General features: G+C 31.5%; 1 protein-coding gene across 1 annotated transcript; it reads right to left on the reverse strand.

The window, feature by feature from the left end:
• Nucleotides 1-3,129: 3,129 nt before the first annotated feature.
• On the reverse strand, nt 3,130-6,966 carry LOC124846191 (protein CLAVATA3 INSENSITIVE RECEPTOR KINASE 5-like). The gene is made up of 11 exons (XM_047323406.2): nt 6,409-6,966; nt 6,190-6,322; nt 5,984-6,055; nt 5,754-5,897; nt 5,583-5,654; nt 5,425-5,484; nt 5,217-5,314; nt 4,921-5,070; nt 4,379-4,720; nt 3,796-4,175; nt 3,130-3,706 (listed from the first exon to the last, which is right to left on the reverse strand). The coding sequence occupies exons 1-11, from the start codon at nt 6,506-6,508 to the stop codon at nt 3,386-3,388; spliced, it is 1,872 nt and encodes a 623-aa protein (XP_047179362.1). The 5' UTR covers nt 6,509-6,966; the 3' UTR covers nt 3,130-3,385.
• Between the last annotated feature and the right edge of the window lie 10,681 nt (nt 6,967-17,647).

Here is a 17,647-nt window from a genome sequence, read left to right on the forward strand (position 1 = left end):
CGCTTGCATGAGATCTTGGCATGATCTCTAGAGCACTCATGAATACCGGGCAAGCGCATGGCCTAGTAAGCGCAACACAGCGATAACAACAAGGATTGTGGGGGTGTATTGTGATTGATAAACCTCTAACACACGTCAAATGTCTTTGGTTCATATAGCTTGCTATACCAACTACATTGTGTGTTAAGTTTATAAATCTAAGACTGGTTCATATAGCTTGCTATACCAGCTCTGATGCATTACATCCTATGAGACCCAGAATAAAAGTTTCTTGTTTTCTGTTAGTGTTTGAACTATTTGAGTCAAAGACTATTTCTTTCAACTCTATTTTGCAATATGTGGGGGATTGTTATAATATAGTATTATTATATTGCAAAATATGAAAACGTTGGCAACGTTAAGATTCTTTCATAATTGCCAACGGAAATTTTTTTAATAGCAACGTTCAAAAACTTAATTGGTGCAACGTTAACATTTAAATGTTTTAATTTCATTTTAATTTCTTTTAATTAATTGATTCTCTCCAGCTCTATAAATAGGGAGTTCCTCCTCCATTCCAAGACACACAAAAATTCAATCTTCTCATTCTTCTCTTTTCTGAATTTCATTCTTTAGCTTTTTCTCTCTTCTAAAAATATTCTGGGTTATCCTTATACTCTCTTTAGAGTTCCTTGCTAGTTCTGAGATCCTCAGACATTCTGAGAAGTTCCTGTTGTATCCTGGGGGACTTGCGCAACACACCGCGGATAAGTCCTTAAGGACAGTGACTCTACACGCCTCAGGAAATACTTTTTGTGTCAGCTTTTCCAACAGAAATTCGATGTCTAATGAGCATGTGACTTGAAAAAAATATAAATTCTGACATCTAAATTAAACATCTATTTATACTAATACCATCGATTATTTTTAACATTGAATTTTTTTATTATAACATCAAGAGACGTCAAAACTTTTTTTACTAGTAAATTCTATTTTGAGAGTGATAATTCTCTACCCATATACAACTTCAACGTACTAATAATAAAAATAATAAAAGTAAAAAGTAATGAATTCGTTTGATGATAATGTTATACTACATATCTTTATAAATAATTATGATTTCTACTAAATGAGTTACAAATTAAATTTAGTATACTTTTTAAGAGATGATAAATAAATTGACAATTCACATTTTATTCATCCAAATGTCATTTATTCCGTTTACATTGCAATCACATAAGTTTGATGAAACATTCCTTGTATTTTGAAAATTTATTTTAGAACTAATTCATCTCTAATAAAAAAAATTAAAATACATTTTAATAGATATGTTATTTACAAGAACATTTTAAATGAAATTGGAATTTTTACAAAAATTAATTTGATTATTTAAAACTAGAAACTTCATATTGTGTTTAAAAAGTAATAATTTTAATTTTTTCTTATACTTTTTTTTTTAATTTTATGTTTTCTTGTATATTTTATCTTTAATTCAACCTTAATTTAAATATTATTGACTAATCTCTTACGAGGACATTAATTATCAACTTAGTTCAAGTCTTCACATCATCAATTCAATACTTTCTCAGTTGATGTCAAACACGAGTTCGGCTTATATTAATTGGTATTGCTTTTATTAAATAAAATGGGTGGACTTTTTTTCTAGTAAATATTAACTAGTTTTATTATTATTATTATTATTATTATTATTATTATTAAAGTATGTGATTATCATTTTTATCTACATCTTAAGGTTAGAACAATAATTTTGTATTTTATAGTAATTAGAGAACTTTATCAAAACAAAAAGAAAACTAATAAATTTGAATTATTTTATCTAAGAAAATCCGAAAATTTAAACTTTTATAATGAAAAAAGTTAAGTTCATATATATAAAACTTTTCAAAGTTGTAAAATTTTCTATCGTGCTAATGCTATCGTTAAAGGTCATTTTGGGCTAGTGGTTTCCATTAAAATTCAAGAAACAGATAGGTCACGAGACCTCAAATATTCAAGCTTGGGGTTTTACTTCCTGCACCCCCTACTTTCTATCCGCAACACAAGAAGCAAAAGCCTCCATTACATTTTTTTTTCACAAATAAAGCCCATGGACTGAGGCATCACGAGTTTGTTATTCATTTCAAAAATTATCGTAAAATCTGGTCTTTATTCTATTTTCTTTTAAAATCTTGCTCTACATGATACTGTAAGATATTATTTTCTGAAGTATCTAACTTTTCCCCAAATAATACAACCACGATAAAATAGCATTACAACACACGCACACAATATTACACGAACAAAATTTCAGTGAAACATTGCAAGTGTTTCTAGTATTAATTTTTTAATCTTTTGGCATGAAATGTCCTAACTTTTAATTTTGGATTAAATATATACATAATCCTTTAAGCTTGTAAAATTTAAAAGGGAATTAATATAATTCTGGTGTTAATTTATTTTTTTTTATGTTAAAGGACTTTCAAACTGTCTAAATAATTAAATCGTTAACTATGTAATTAAGTTAGGAGATTTTTAATTTTGAGAGCATGAAAGAAGGAGGAATTGGATTAAAAACATATTTAATTTTGTTTTAATTATGATATTTCATTTATAAAGGTGAAATATATTTTTATCCTTGTTATTGGTTTGCATTTTTAGCCTATTAACTTATGTGAAGACTTAGGTCCATAACATATATAAGCTTATTAAAGTCATAGATCAAATAAGCTAAAATAAAAATTGAAGTTATTTAAGAGAGCTGATCACGTAGGTTAAACGTAAATTACCCTCTAATAAACATATAATTAATTGAGTAAAGAGAAAAGAAGGAAGATTTTTTTGGTTAGGGGAATGGGAAAGGAGGTGTGGAGGAGAAATCGTGTTGTTAGGTAAAAGAGGTACAACACTTATGCCCAGCTGTATATAGAAACAATGACAATTGCACCATTCCCTGGGACAAACCTAAATGGATCAACTACCAAAGTAAAGCACCGTTGCACCTTACCATGGGGACCACTTACCAGGTTCACTTTTTCATAAACATGGATTATGAGTCTATGGTCGTGTCTTATTATTGTTAATGTAGTTTGAATTTAAGAACCATGATGCGTATTTGATTGCAACTCACACAGCTAAACAAAACATCATAAATAACACAGTAAACTTTGAGATCATTAATCATACAATCACAGGATGTTTCGTTTTCAACAGTAATATTACAAAATTAACATTCAACGAATGAGATTCTGTACATTTGAAAGTAAACATTACCAAAGCCATTTTCAGCTTTGGTAAATCTCTATCATACACCATTATAATCTTCTTGTAACAAAGATTCAACTATCATATGCTTTCTTTGAATACCTTTAAAACAAAAATGAAAATGTAGTGCTACTGGACAATCGATTCATCTGGGTCCTGAGAGCTCCATGGCTTGGACTAACAACAAAGAGTCATCAGTGAGATCAGAATACCTATCTGATGAAGATGACTCTTGGGGTTTGAACTTGGTTGTGTCAACTCTCTGTGAAGCTTCCCATCTTTCTGCTAGTCCATCACCTTCGAGCATGCGAACCACTTCAGACATTTTAGGCCTATGCCCTGGAAGATACTGAGTACACAAGAGGGCCACTTGAACCATTTCCTCAAGTTCAATTCTGTCATAGTTGTTCTTCAGATCCTTGTCTACCAGCATTTCAAGCTTTTTCTCCACATGAATTTTCTTTACCTGAATGTCAAACAATATAAGGACTTAGACTTACCATTTGGTTTGAGATAAAGGAAAGAGTTCTGATGAATGAAGGGAAACAAACTCACCCAATCAAGCATGGCTCCTTTGTTGTTGGCTGATTTTCCAAACTCTAGAGCTCTCTGGCCTGTGATCAATTCAAGGAGGAGAATGCCAAATCCAAAAACATCAGTCTTCTCAGAGGACTGTCCTGTGGAAAGGTACTCTGGGGCAATATGCCCCACTGTGCCTCTCACTGCAGTTGTGACGTGTGAGTCTTGGTGATCCAAAAGCTTTGCCAACCCAAAATCTCCAACCACAGCTTCACAGTAGTCATCAAGCAATATGTTTGCAGCTTTCACATCCCTGTGAATGATCTTTGGATCACATTGCTCATGAAGGTACAGTAGTCCTCTTGCTGCTCCCAAAGCAATGTGCTTCCTAGTGCCCCAGTCCAGCACTGGTTTACCTGACAACCACGAATTTGGTATTAGAATCCTTAGGTACAATCTTCCTTGATAAAAATGTTTCTATCTTCATTTCTCTTTTTCACAAATAATATAAGAAATTTGTTATACTATTTGCAAACATAAGGGTGATACTTTGAAAGTATGAAAGTAACACTAAATGAGGTGGTCTAATTTGAGTATGAAATTTCAGAACTGAGCTTACCCTTGAGACGAGAAGCAACACTGCCATTGGACATGTATGGATAAACCAAAAGCCTTTCTGTTGGTGTCATGCAAAATCCGTAGAGTCTGAGGAGGTTTCGGTGCACTGCCAAGCTGATCATTTCAACTTCTGTCTGAAATTGAATCTCTCCTCCAATGGCATTGCCATCTTTAAGCCTCTTGACAGCTACAAGAGTACCATCAGAGAGAACTCCTTTGTAGACATTTCCAAAACCACCTTTTCCTAGTATGTTTTTGCTGCTGAAGTTGTGAGTAGAAATCTGGAGTTCTCTGAATTGGAACCTCTTCAAGTTTCCGAGGTAGACTTCTTCATGATGCCGGTCTGAAACAGTTAACAAAACGGTCGTAAATGTCAGAACAATACCATACTTGAATTAGCTTTTGATGCACTGGAACATTCTTATATGTATATATATATATATATATATATATATATATATATATATATATATATATATATATATATATATATATATATATATTTTACTTTGATCTCATTCAAGGTGTGTAAATGGCAAGTACCTTTAACATCGAAGAATGCTTGTTGATTGTGCTTGTGTCTCCACCAAATAACGCCTCCAAAACCGATAACTATGAGGCAGAGACATCCCAAACTCAAGCCAAAGGCAATTGCCATTTTATGAGTTTTTGGTCTGCCTGATTGTAAAGCATCTAGGGAAGCAAAGATATTGTTATCAGCATCATAACAATGACCATGCAGAATGTGTCAGAGTACACTAGTACATGGGAATCTGGCACAAGGCTTGGAAGAACAATCAATTTTTAAAAAAACATGACCGACAGTGACGACATCTTACGTTCGGTATTGTTCAAGTTCATGGACATAGGCATCAATGTCATCCCATGACAGTTTGGCTCTTTTCCCGTTGCACAAACAATGGGGTTTCCAACAATGCTGAAACAATAAAAAGGAATGAGATTAATCTATAGGCTAGCACCCAATTTTCTGTTTTCCTTCCAAGCAAAATGCACATACATAACAGAGAGAGAGAGAGATAGGCTTACCTGAATGATTTGGCTAAAATTCTGGGCACCGGGCCACTAAGATTGTTGTATGACAAGTCACTGAATGATAATCACAAAACAAGAAAGGTCTTTAGGAATGCCAAACTGAAATTATGCATAAGATACAAGTATAAAACAGAAGAGTTCGTGTGTATTACAGAAAATTGAGTTGGGTCATGTTAGCCAGAGACTCTGGGCATTCACCAACAAGAGTGTTGTTATTGAGCCTCCTGAAACAATTTTGGGAAAATTTTAGCATTAAACATTAGAGATTGATACTGAAAATGGATTCATCTCAAGATATCAAACCCAAGCTCATGTATGCTTACAGGTATTGGAGGCTTTTCAGGTGTCCCAGAGATTGAGGAATCTCCCCTCTGAAGAAGTTGTTTGAGAGATCAAGGGTCTGAAGCTTAGGAAGTTTTCCCAACTCTGATGGGATTTGTCCACTTATGTTGTTATTCTGTAGCAGCCTGAAAAGTTGTCCAAAACACCTCTCATAGTCAATAAGAAGCCATTTTGAGAGTACTAAATTGCATAGAGCCTTGCAATCACTTACACAATCTGAAGGTTGGTTAAGTTGCCTATGCTCGGAGATAGAGTACCAGATAGACTTTGACTTGGAGTGCCCCTGCACCAAACAACACAGCACAAGTTTCATCTAAAGCTTGAATCAATTTGCAGCACAAACTGGTACACCTGATGAGTGTTCAAAATTGGAACAGTATTTCATCAGCTTAACTATAAGATTGAAAGAAGACTCACAGTCCAACGACCAAGTTATCTGAAGAACATGTGACCATAGTCCAGCTACATGGATCGACTGCATCCCCATCCCAATTGTCTAGAACACCATGTGGATCCTCTAGAGAGCGTTTTATGCTCATTAAGGCTTGCACTGCATTAAAAAGAGACCTAATTCAAAACTCTGCATATTATGAAGCTGAGAACAAGGTGAAAGAAGGAGCAAAATTTCAAATTTACCTTCGAAGTTCACTCCCTTAGGAGAGAGCAAAGCATCTGCGAAGCTCCAAAAGAAGAACAATGTGAAAAAGAGAAGAGTTGTTCCTCTTGGCGACCCCATTAAACTGGAATTTCCAAGGAAGAAGATGCAAGTACACTTCACTTGAGGTTGAGGTTTCCAACTTCAACCCACAAAGATGTAAATATGGAACGTTTAACAGTTCTGAAATGGATGTGCTTTCATCACTGTGGTGTTCAAAATAAGAAAAAGAAACTCACTTCCTTCTTTCCATGCTAGAATCTCATCCACCGAAAAATCTCGTGTCAGATCAAAGGGGTGAAAAAAGACATGTTTTTAGACAGCATAAAGAGAAGGAGCATGCCTGTCACTGAGTCAGGAAGCTGTAAGCAAAATATTATATATATAACAGCCTTAATCTTAGAACGAGGATGAACAAACCAATTCAAGGTAAAAGTTTCAGCAGCATATGTGGCAGGGAGAGAACCGGAAATACACTTGAGAGACTTACTTAACCATACACATGCACTTAAAGCATAAAGAAGTTTTCATGAAACTATATATGCATCAGCAAAGTAGTAGATAAAGCAGAAAAAAGAAAAAAGAAAAAAAAAAGTACTGGTGCATGAGAGATATCATTAGATTTTATTAATGAATATTAAGCAGACACATTTAGAACAAAAGAATAATACCGTAGCCCTTTTCTTTCCCTTTTGGCTGCAAAGAACCAAAATCCTACGTGTTTGATTCAGCAGTAGTACATTACCAGAGTATTCATTTATTTGTTTTAATTCGTTGGATTAGCAAGTAAAACCTTAAAATGGGGTAATTAGTAAGTGTTGAGAATAATTTAAGTATGAATCTAAATTTTTTTTTTATAAAGTTTATGTTTTGAAGTTATAGATTAAAAGTGATGTAAATATTTTACATGGGTTTGAACATTTTGCTTATATATAATCTGTTTTTTGTAATAATGTTTGCTGAGAAAAAACCCTTGTGGGGGAAGTGGTTGATGCTTGCGTGGAGAATCCAAAAGGGTGGAGTTTGGCCATTTAGTAGAGTCCTAAAGTTAAAATTTTTAATGTTAAGGTATTGAGAATGTGAGAATCTCGAGGAAAATGGAGTTCTGGGGGCTGAAGATTGATGATAGATTTTGTGAGATAGCATAGATGAAGCAGAAAAATGTGATATAAAAAATAATATAAGGTGATGTCTTTTGTGCTGTAAATGAATGTTGGGTGATGGTATGGGATGTGCTTTATAGATTCCATAAACCACTATGAACTAACTATCACACTTTGGTCTCTTTGGTCTATTCCCACAGCAGACAGTCATTCCCATAAAATTGTTCAAAAAGAGTAAAACTTTGAAAAGCAAAAGCTGCCACTGCCATTCCCCTCTCTCTTTCCGTGACCCACCTCATACCTTTCTTTTCCAAATTTTCTTTCTTTTCTTATTATATCATAATCTCACCATTTCCAACTTAAACTAACATTAACCCTAGAAACTACTCTTCTCCTACCTTCTACCTCAACATAACATTTTGCTTTTATTTTTCTAGCTACTTGTTATTCTTACCAAACAACTCAACTGTCACATTCATTCTCCATACTAAAATGTCAGAAACATATATTATTGAACTTCAGTGTTGGAAACATTAACCTCATATCCAAGCGAATACTCCAAAATTTGAATTATTTCAATGTTCCACATCGGTTAAAAGATAAATTATAATGTATAACCTAATCTTATATAACTGAGTTAAGACTTGAAATATATGTGTTGAACAAATCTGTTCTTTATTTTCTAATTTTGTAACTTATACTAATTAAAAGTAATTTTTACCTTAATAATTTAATTGTGTAATGTTATTAAAAGAGGGCTAAATTTATGAACAAAGTGCTGTAGAATTGAATTAGGACAAAACTCATTGTTAATTATCAAGAAAATCAAAATTTTACATGCAAGAGAGGTGTCTTTTAACCAAAGAGTACAATTGTTTTACTATTGGGGTTTAACTTTAGATCTTTTGGGAAATTACTTTTAAAAGGACAGGATCCTTTTCGTTTTCAAAAGAATTGCATTATTCAATTTCACGTACAAATTTATGACATTATGTTGTTTATTATGATTTTTTATTGTTATAAAACATTTTGAAGGCTGAGTTTGTTTAAGATTATTCAGAATATTTTAATCTTGATTGACTTAAATTATATTTTTTTATACTCTTTTATAAGGATCTGTTATGTCATAATAATTAGTTATTATATTTATGCCCATATACAGTTATATCACACGCCATAAAATATTTATTACTAATTATTAATTAATATACTTTTTTGAAAAACTAAAAATATTGATAATATAGTTATTTTGGAAATAAGATTTAGTAGATTACCCATAATCTAATAAATGTGTTTAATCGGACTTATCATTTGAATGCTAACTTTTGGCATATAGTTTTTGTCCATTTGCAAGTTTTAATAACTATGAGATAAGTTTTTTTTATATATATGTTTTAATTGATTATTAAATTTTTTAACTTACATAAATATAAGATTTTTAAAATCTTTAAAACATAAATTTATACATTGTGGAATAACATTATTACAAAATAAATTTTAAGAAATTTCTTATATACTTAGTTTAATATTAAGTATGCATATAAATGGCCTAACATTTATATGATTAACAGGACAAGAGAAAGTAGAAATATTGAATAGAAATAAGAAAATTAAATAACATATAAAAAAAATTATAAACTTATTATTTAAAGGCTTTAAATTAAAAACGACATTAATTTGTTATATAAATTGAATTCATGGATTGTGTTTTTCTTATAAATCATTATCAAGAAATCCATCAATTCTAATAATACTTAATATATTAAAAATTACCCGAAAAATACCTAAATTTACATATCAAGTATAAAGAATGATTCATAGTTAAAGAATATGTAAATTAAAATTTGCATACGTTTCTACATATAGAGAGCCATATGAATATTTCATTTTTTATTCTTATAGTGTTTTAAATAAGAAATGTGACATATTTGTGCATCACATGTCCCACAATGCATTGGTATATATAGTTGCATTGTAGATGCTGATTGCATACAACCATATTAAGCACAAAATTAGGGTGGAAGACACGTCATCTAGAATATTTGGTAAAGATTATATGATAATATATATATTACGCATGCAAATTTACTAATAACATAATTTTAAGGGTTAAACGCCATTGATCTATGTATGGCAAAGAGCCCTAGGTGATAATATATTATTAGCATTATAATAGCTTACTAATAAGATTTCAAAAATAGGTGACACGCCATCTATGGAGCAATGAGAATGTTTGCCACTTGAGTTAAAGATTATGATATCACAAAAAAAAGTGTTTATATATAATATTGTATCTATAAATGAATTGGATGATAGTAATGTATTTGGATGTGTATGTGGGTTATGCCAAGAGGATGTGACACACTGCCAAATGGTGCACTCAGAGGAAGAATTTTAGGGTTTTTTTTTTAACTTGATGAACTTGTTATAGAGTTCAAAACAAAGTAAAAATCATTGCTTCATCAATCATATGCAATATTTTCTCAAATGGGTAGCTATGTATGATTTTTTTATATATGTATGTACATTGAAATTCTTCATGCATATATCAATCTTATGTTTTTCTTAATGCAAATCCAGAACCAGTGAGAAATGAGATAACATTGATTCATTAGGTATAGTCTGTTATATAATATATTTTACTATGCATATGTCAGATTGATGTCACAAAAAATCAGCAAATTTTGTGCAGTCCAATTTGAAATGCAAGAAATCAAAAGGTCAAATTCACATTGAATATGTTAACATGCCCTCATTAAACTTATATGTACGATGTGGTCTATTTATTACTACTAAAAATTCAAACATTGGACCTCATGCATCAAATAAAAAAAATAAAAATAATAAAAAGAAATAATAATAATAATAAGAAGAAAAGAAATGGTGTTATACACAGCTAAGGGTGTGGAAGAAAACTGTAGGCCAATTATATAAAGCAATAAAAGAAAATAAATTGACCCAACATGAGAAAAAAACAGACAAAAATGACAAAAATATCCACCAATTAAGGACCAATGCAAAGTGATAACAGCTAGGATCATATTGTCCTTTCTTCACAATCACAAAATGACCCCATCGTATCTACAGAACCATATATTTATATAAATAATAAATAATTTAATTACACTAAGAAGTCCTATTTAATGTAAGATTAAAAAATATTTTTTCTTTAAATTTAAAAATAAAATCAGAAATGATTAAAACAGATCATACCTGGAATGCAATAACCCTAATGTGTTTATAAAACTCATTTGTCTGCATTTTGTATGTGTTTTTGTCTTAGGTAGAGAAATGAGAACGCGGTCACGGACACTCAAACGTGAGAAACAACAAAAACATGCCAAGTGTACGTTTTTGGAATTAACACATTGGCCTATGTGTTCAGAAAGCTTTTTTGCATTAAATTCGACAAGGATATAACATTGTCTAATCTCATGGAAGATTTTCTTCAAATTTATTTAGCAAATAATGTTATGTACATAAGAGTATATATATATGGTTTAAATATAATTTCGGTTTATAAATTATGCTTAATTTTAGTTTTTTTAATAAAACATTTTGGTCTTGTATTTTTTTCAATCCTCCTATTTTTTTTTTGTTTTGTTTCTATCCTATGAATATTTGGAAGGATGCATGCACCGAAGAACACACCCTTTCATCATGCTATCCTTGAATAGCAAAGATCCCTACCAGAATTAGTACAATGCACTGCACTTATGCAGGTTTAGCTGGTAGACAAATACCTGTAAATTTTATACACACGAATAAAAATAAAAAAATAAAATAGTGTAAAAAAATCTATTAATTTATTTTCTTAAGGTTTTGAACATGGTTAATATTCTAAAGTAATTTTTTTTTAGTGATTTTTAAGAGACACAAAGAAGTGTAGCTCTCTTTTTCAAGTCTAAAAATGAAGATTGTTAAAAGAACCTTTTCTGCATGCATCTGAGACATTGAAAAATGGAATGAAATAGTTAAGATATCTTTTACTTTGGATTATTTTACATGACATTTAGTTGGAGAATTTAGAAGAGGAGTATAATATTTTGATGAAGTTCCTCTTGGACCCTTTTGAAAAACTTAAATACTCTCACTCACGTGATAGTAGTTTGACAGTGTTGCTGAGTTAGAAGACAATAGAGAACATCCAAGCTCAGTTTCAGATTTATTGGACCCTATCTGTTTATTCCAAATTTCAAAAACCAGTTTGAGAGTCTTCACACTCCTCTCATTGACATCTAGTACAAATTGCTCTTTTTCTATAATCTTCTTCTTCTTCTCCATTTGTTTCAAGCTTTTTCCATCATCAAAATGGCCCCCTTCCTTATCAATTAATGATGCTACCAATTTGGATCTAATGGCATCATTTCACAATATCCATTTAGAGTTTTAATAATGGATATACCCCTTTTGTACAAATCATCTTTTTCATTCCATACTTCATATATATATTGGTATGCACTTTATTTCATTGAATTTTTTGATAAATTACATTACTTTCATTCTTTTTAGATTATTTATTTGACGACTTCTATTATACTAACTAAACTTGCTCAACCTTAATGAATGTTGATGATAATAATTTTTCAATTAAGTCTAATGGTTGTTTAACATTTTTTTTTCAATTTAACCCTAATTTTTTTTAAATGTGTAAAATACTAGTGAGTTTAAATTTTGAAGTATACCAATGGATTAAATATTTTTAAAGTTTTTTACTTTTATATAGTACTCTAAACTAAAATTGAGGAGACTAAACCATGTTGAAAAAATGTCAGAGTTACCCAGAAAAGGAGAAAAGAGAAGATGAAATGCAATAATGTCAAAGAAGGTTTTGTTCAAATCAACTTTGATTTTCAAAGCATATACACAGTAATCTCTTGAATATAGAAAACATCGTAAGCAACTGCTAAGAAATCTGTCTTCCAAAACATGTTGATGGGTATTTGTCCATTCTGTATAACCACATATACTGTGTTGATGAACTTTTGGAAACAAAATGATTACAATCGTGATTGACAATTTTTCAACAGTTGGCTTAGAATTAAGTTATCAATAGTTGCAGTATTTGTGAATCTTTATTAAAGTGAATAGATAAATATAAAAAAAATATAAAATTCTAAGCTTATTAAAATGTATTTGCTGATAATTGTGAATAGATAAATGTCATTCAGAGAGATAAATCAGAAGGAAAAAAGCTTTCTGCAGCACATGGGCATCATTTCTTCAGCCACCATTATTGAACTTGGTTGCTTTAAGGCTTGAATGAGAACTTTTTGCTAAGGTGATATACTGCTATCTATGACCCTATTCAAGGGCATTTGATAGCCTCTGAATAATTTACTTCTCTTACACTTATTTTATTTTTCCAACTAATTTTTCTTCCTTTTCAATGTTGCCATTGCAGGTGGCTACATTATTTGATACACTAATGCCAGGGACAAAAGTCAACAATGTTTCTCAATATCCTTGTATCAAGATCATTAGAATGTCTGGAAACCATTGATAACGTAAACTCTAAGCATTAAAAAAGAGATTAAAAAGTAGACATCAAAACTAATTAAATTTAAACTTAGTTTATTGGATGTATAAGTGATTTTCATAAGCTTAAATAAGTTTCATTGAAGGTTTGCCCAATCAAGATGTACAAACTATTGTTGAAGTAACTAAGTAGGACTTTTGGATTAACTTTTGTACTGTCAGAATCTATAATAGATTGTTAACTGTTGTAGAAGCTTGAAAACTTATATAATGTGTAAATAGAGTGCATGCCCATTGAGTAGTTGTTAAAGGTGTTTGTACCACTTAAGTGTTGATTGATTGAGTAACTAAACTCATGGGTCTCAAGAGAGAGCGTTCTTCGCATAACAACATCTGAATCAACTTTTTATAAAATTAATACTATTTTTAATTCAAAATCTTAAAACAATAAATTTATGAATTTTGATCCTTATACAGTATTTAACTTTTTTGATATCTATCTAATGTGAGATTTAGATTTATGTTTGGATTTCTAATAGGAAGAAAGAAGAGAGGTGAAAAGAGAAAATTGGCATTATTTTGTGGTTGAGGTGCAGGGCAAATGTGACAAAGGGGGTCTTTGACAGGAAAGTAAAAGTGATTCATATGTCTACAATATGAAAGACAGTGATGGAGCTAACGTTGTTAGGGGAAGGTTGATTGAGGGAACACCTTGTCCTCATTTCCTACTTTTGCTTTTTCCACCCTCTTCAAAGTGTCCCATTTTCTTCTTGCTTTGTGAGAATGATGTTTTAACATCTTGAAAAGATTCCAAAAACTGATCCACTTTATACCTCTGCACTCTCCCCACAATAATTCACTCTTTGCTTCTTTCCATTATCCCTATTTCACTTCTTACCACATCCAAACAATAATTTTTCTCTCCCTTATCCAATTTCACCTTTTTCTTTCTTTTCCCTTTTTAAATTAAACCAAAAATATTGCCTCCAAAAACTTATTAGCACAAAAATTTCAGATTTTTCTCTAATAAAATTCTTATGGAGAGAACTCATCTCCAGAGCTAGCTATCCAGAGAAGGACTAAAACCAATTCAATACTACACTAAAGATCCCATACCTGAGACTGAGCCTCTCATAAAACTCAAATTCCTATAAGAAATTAGAAAAAAGATATTTTGATATTCATAAATTTTTTACATCTATTTCATATTATCCTTTCTTACTTTTTACTCTCTTTTTTCTTGAAAAAATACAAAAGTTTACAATTTTATGACTATTTTATCTTTGTATAATGTGTCAAATGGAGGTAAAAGTGTGTCATAGTACCATTACTCAATAAAGTAAAATAAAACCAGAACATTTGTAATATGTAGCCTAAGTTTTTACAAATAAACACTATACTGTTGTGAATTGGTAAAGGTGTCAAGAGACAGATATTCATTGCCTACAGAATCATATTGTATTGTATAAAGCAGTTTTACAAGAAGCCGTTATATGTTTGGAGCATTTAAACTGTTTTCCACCAACAAGAAATCTCAAAAACTTTGGTCTCAAGCGACAATGTTTGAATTGACACATGATTAGAATTATTGTATGATTCCATTTAGCAGCACTGCACAAATATTGCTACTGGTTACTGGTTATGTAATCTTAAATCTAGCAGCACAAGTGACATAAAGCAAGGTAATTAATTCCCTTTTTCCAAAGATTGAATAATATAACATTCAGTTCTTTCAAGAGGAAACATAACTAGCTATAGCTAACCTAGCCAAAACCTTGAGTCACATGTATGTGTACTGCCATTTTGAGTCACATGTATGTATGTAACATAGATTGCCACTATGTCATTGATAATGTACGTTAGGAATTTTTGTTTTTGGCAATATAAACCATCAATTATCAGCAGTCATGTCATGTCAAATGGCAATGCAGCATGAAGTGAACAAAATCTAAAAGGGGTCACTGATAAGTGATTAGTTAACCTTTAGCCGAAATTGAGTCTAACAGATATTAGTATCATTAGTTCGGTTTCATTTATGATGCAACTATTGTTTGTTCACAGGTTTGGTCCCATCTTGGCTATGAACTGATATGTGCATTAGATTTGAGGGAAGCAATAGCTACTAATCATCACGAGATGATGGCATTTTTTTGTCAACATTATCTGTAAGAATATAACTTGTCTTTTGTTTCTCATATGTGGTTCTGTAAGTTCTGTAAGTCTTCCCAAAGGACTAAAGATGCAACTGCACAAAGCTCCAAGAAACATTTCCACTAGGAAAATACCTTCAAAGAAGCACTTGATGCCGAGGCAAATAATTTCGAGGAATGTAAAAATTAATATAATGTAATAAGACAGCATTGTTCTGCTTCTGAGGTCACATTCAACTCTTCAGTCATCACGTTTTGTTTGTTGATAAGTCTCATTCAACCCCTTTGCCTATCAGACTGGCAACGCTGTCACGGATTGAGAAATGAAAATGATGTTGTGTTTAGCCAAACAAACCAGAAGAATGAGGTGTTTTCGAGCAAATGAATAATATGTCACTTGAAGTATCATTTTCTATATGCTTCTCAAAACACAATAAAAAACCACCTAATTTTCATCATCTTCTGAATGTCATTTAGTCAGGGATGTGACAAATTTCTAAACTGAAATCTATGTGCATATTATTAAGCTAATGATGAGTATGCATGCAACAAGATTTTATGATTTTAGCCACAAAGATGCATACCAATTTCTCTGCCTTTTGTCATCTTTTGAAGACTAATTACTCAATTACAGAGACCCATTTAAGGATTTGGTCTAATTTTTTGTACTTTAATTAACTATGTGTGCAGAAAACAAGATAGTGTTACAGGGCAAAGAGCCAAACCTCATGGAATATATTGTGATGAATGAAGCAGAAAATGGTAGGCAAATGGGATTCAAAGAGCAGAAAAAGACCACACGCATGCTTGTTGCAAAGACAAAGTGAAAATAAGAGCCAATTTCAAAAATTCCTTCCCTCCCCATGACAGTTACTTTAGCAGTCTCAAAGCATGCATGTATGGAGCAACAAAAAGCATATGCTTGCTTTGGTCCCCCCCACAAACACCCTTTCTTTCTCTCTCACTTCCTTCGACTCTTTCATACAGAGAGGAACCAAAATGACCTTCGTGTCTTAAGCAGCATTGTTGTGACCTCCTTTACGACAACAAAACCCAACATTTTCATTGCCCAGAATCTAGACTGTGTTCCATATAATGATGCATTACAGAATGTTTTCTTAAGGGATGCAACAAAGGTTGAGTTTAAATAACATGTTCAAAAAGTCTTCATCGATATGATGGCAAGTAAATCAAATTTTTCATTGGCGTTTGACAATTTGAGGAACTTCATTCCGGCCAAGTCATTATTATTTTGTATGGTTATTGTTACATTCCTTTTGTTAGGGAAGGGTGCGATGGCCAACCGAATTATGCCTTTTTTCTGAGGCAATGTTGGGAGAAAGTTAAAAAAATTATAAAAGAGTCAAATTGTAAACGTTAGTTTTGGAAGCAGTGATTAGTTGTACTATCAAAGTGAGGCTCAATTTTTCTGCTGAAAGTGTTGGGTAGCAGGAAAAGGGAAGAGTTTTACTTTGCTTTGAAAGAAAGGAAGAATGCGGTTGTGGTTATAAGATGGAACATAGTTTAGGTCACTGATTTTGGAACTACAAGAAACAGGGTGGTCCGTCGTTGGGAAAAGATACAAACGCACACGTCTTTCTTAGTTGGCAATACCTTCTTCATGTTTTCTTTTTCTTTTTTTGCTGTCAAAAGAAACATGGTTGGGGACATGAAAAATGACACAATAATTGAACACATCACATTGAGGTGATGTTCCTAATTAAAGTTCTCTCATGTAATTTTCTTTTTTTATTTTCTTTTTTTATTCTCTTCTTTTTAAAAAAAATATAAAAATTTATATTTTTATTACCATTTTATCTGTGTCAAGTAAACGTAAAAATAGGTTACGTTACCATTACTCTTATTAATATCCCAAATTTATCTTACATTTAAGTGAAAAACGTTTCTTGTAAAGACCATCCACGAAGTAAAATTGAAAACTTCAAAGAAAGATTCGTATGTGTATACTCAGACGTCAGAAGCATTCAGAAAATAGGACGATTACCAGCCACCAAAAAAGTTTATACTTCTAATACATTTGATTTCTTATTGATTTTGTCGACAAATTTCACTGAAAGCAATTTTGCTTTCTTTGTCACCTAGTTATACTTTGTTATAAAATGAAAATTACTATTAATTTCTAGTTTTGTACTTAAACTTTTCCAACTATTTTTCTTAATAACCATACGCATTACTAATTGCTTATCACCACCCTCCCAATTAAGTCTCTAATATTTAAGCTATCGTCATTCTTTCACCTATCTATTCCATTAATGGATCTCGTATCTGGCTTTAATTTGCTACTCTTGTATTGCTAATTTATCATTATCGTCCTTTAATCAATTTGGGCATTATAACTGGTGAAGATAAGGATTTATAGTTGTTGTAATCAGTATTCATATTTCGTATTACTATCCAAGTAGTTCGGAAAATTGAACTGAACGTTAGAACTAATCAAGTACATTACGTAAGTTGTGGAAATCATGAAG

This window comes from Vigna umbellata, chromosome 4 (assembly GCF_029865625.1).
Source record: "Vigna umbellata cultivar VRB3 chromosome 4, Vumbellata_1.0, whole genome shotgun sequence".
NCBI lineage: Eukaryota > Viridiplantae > Streptophyta > Magnoliopsida > Fabales > Fabaceae > Vigna > Vigna umbellata.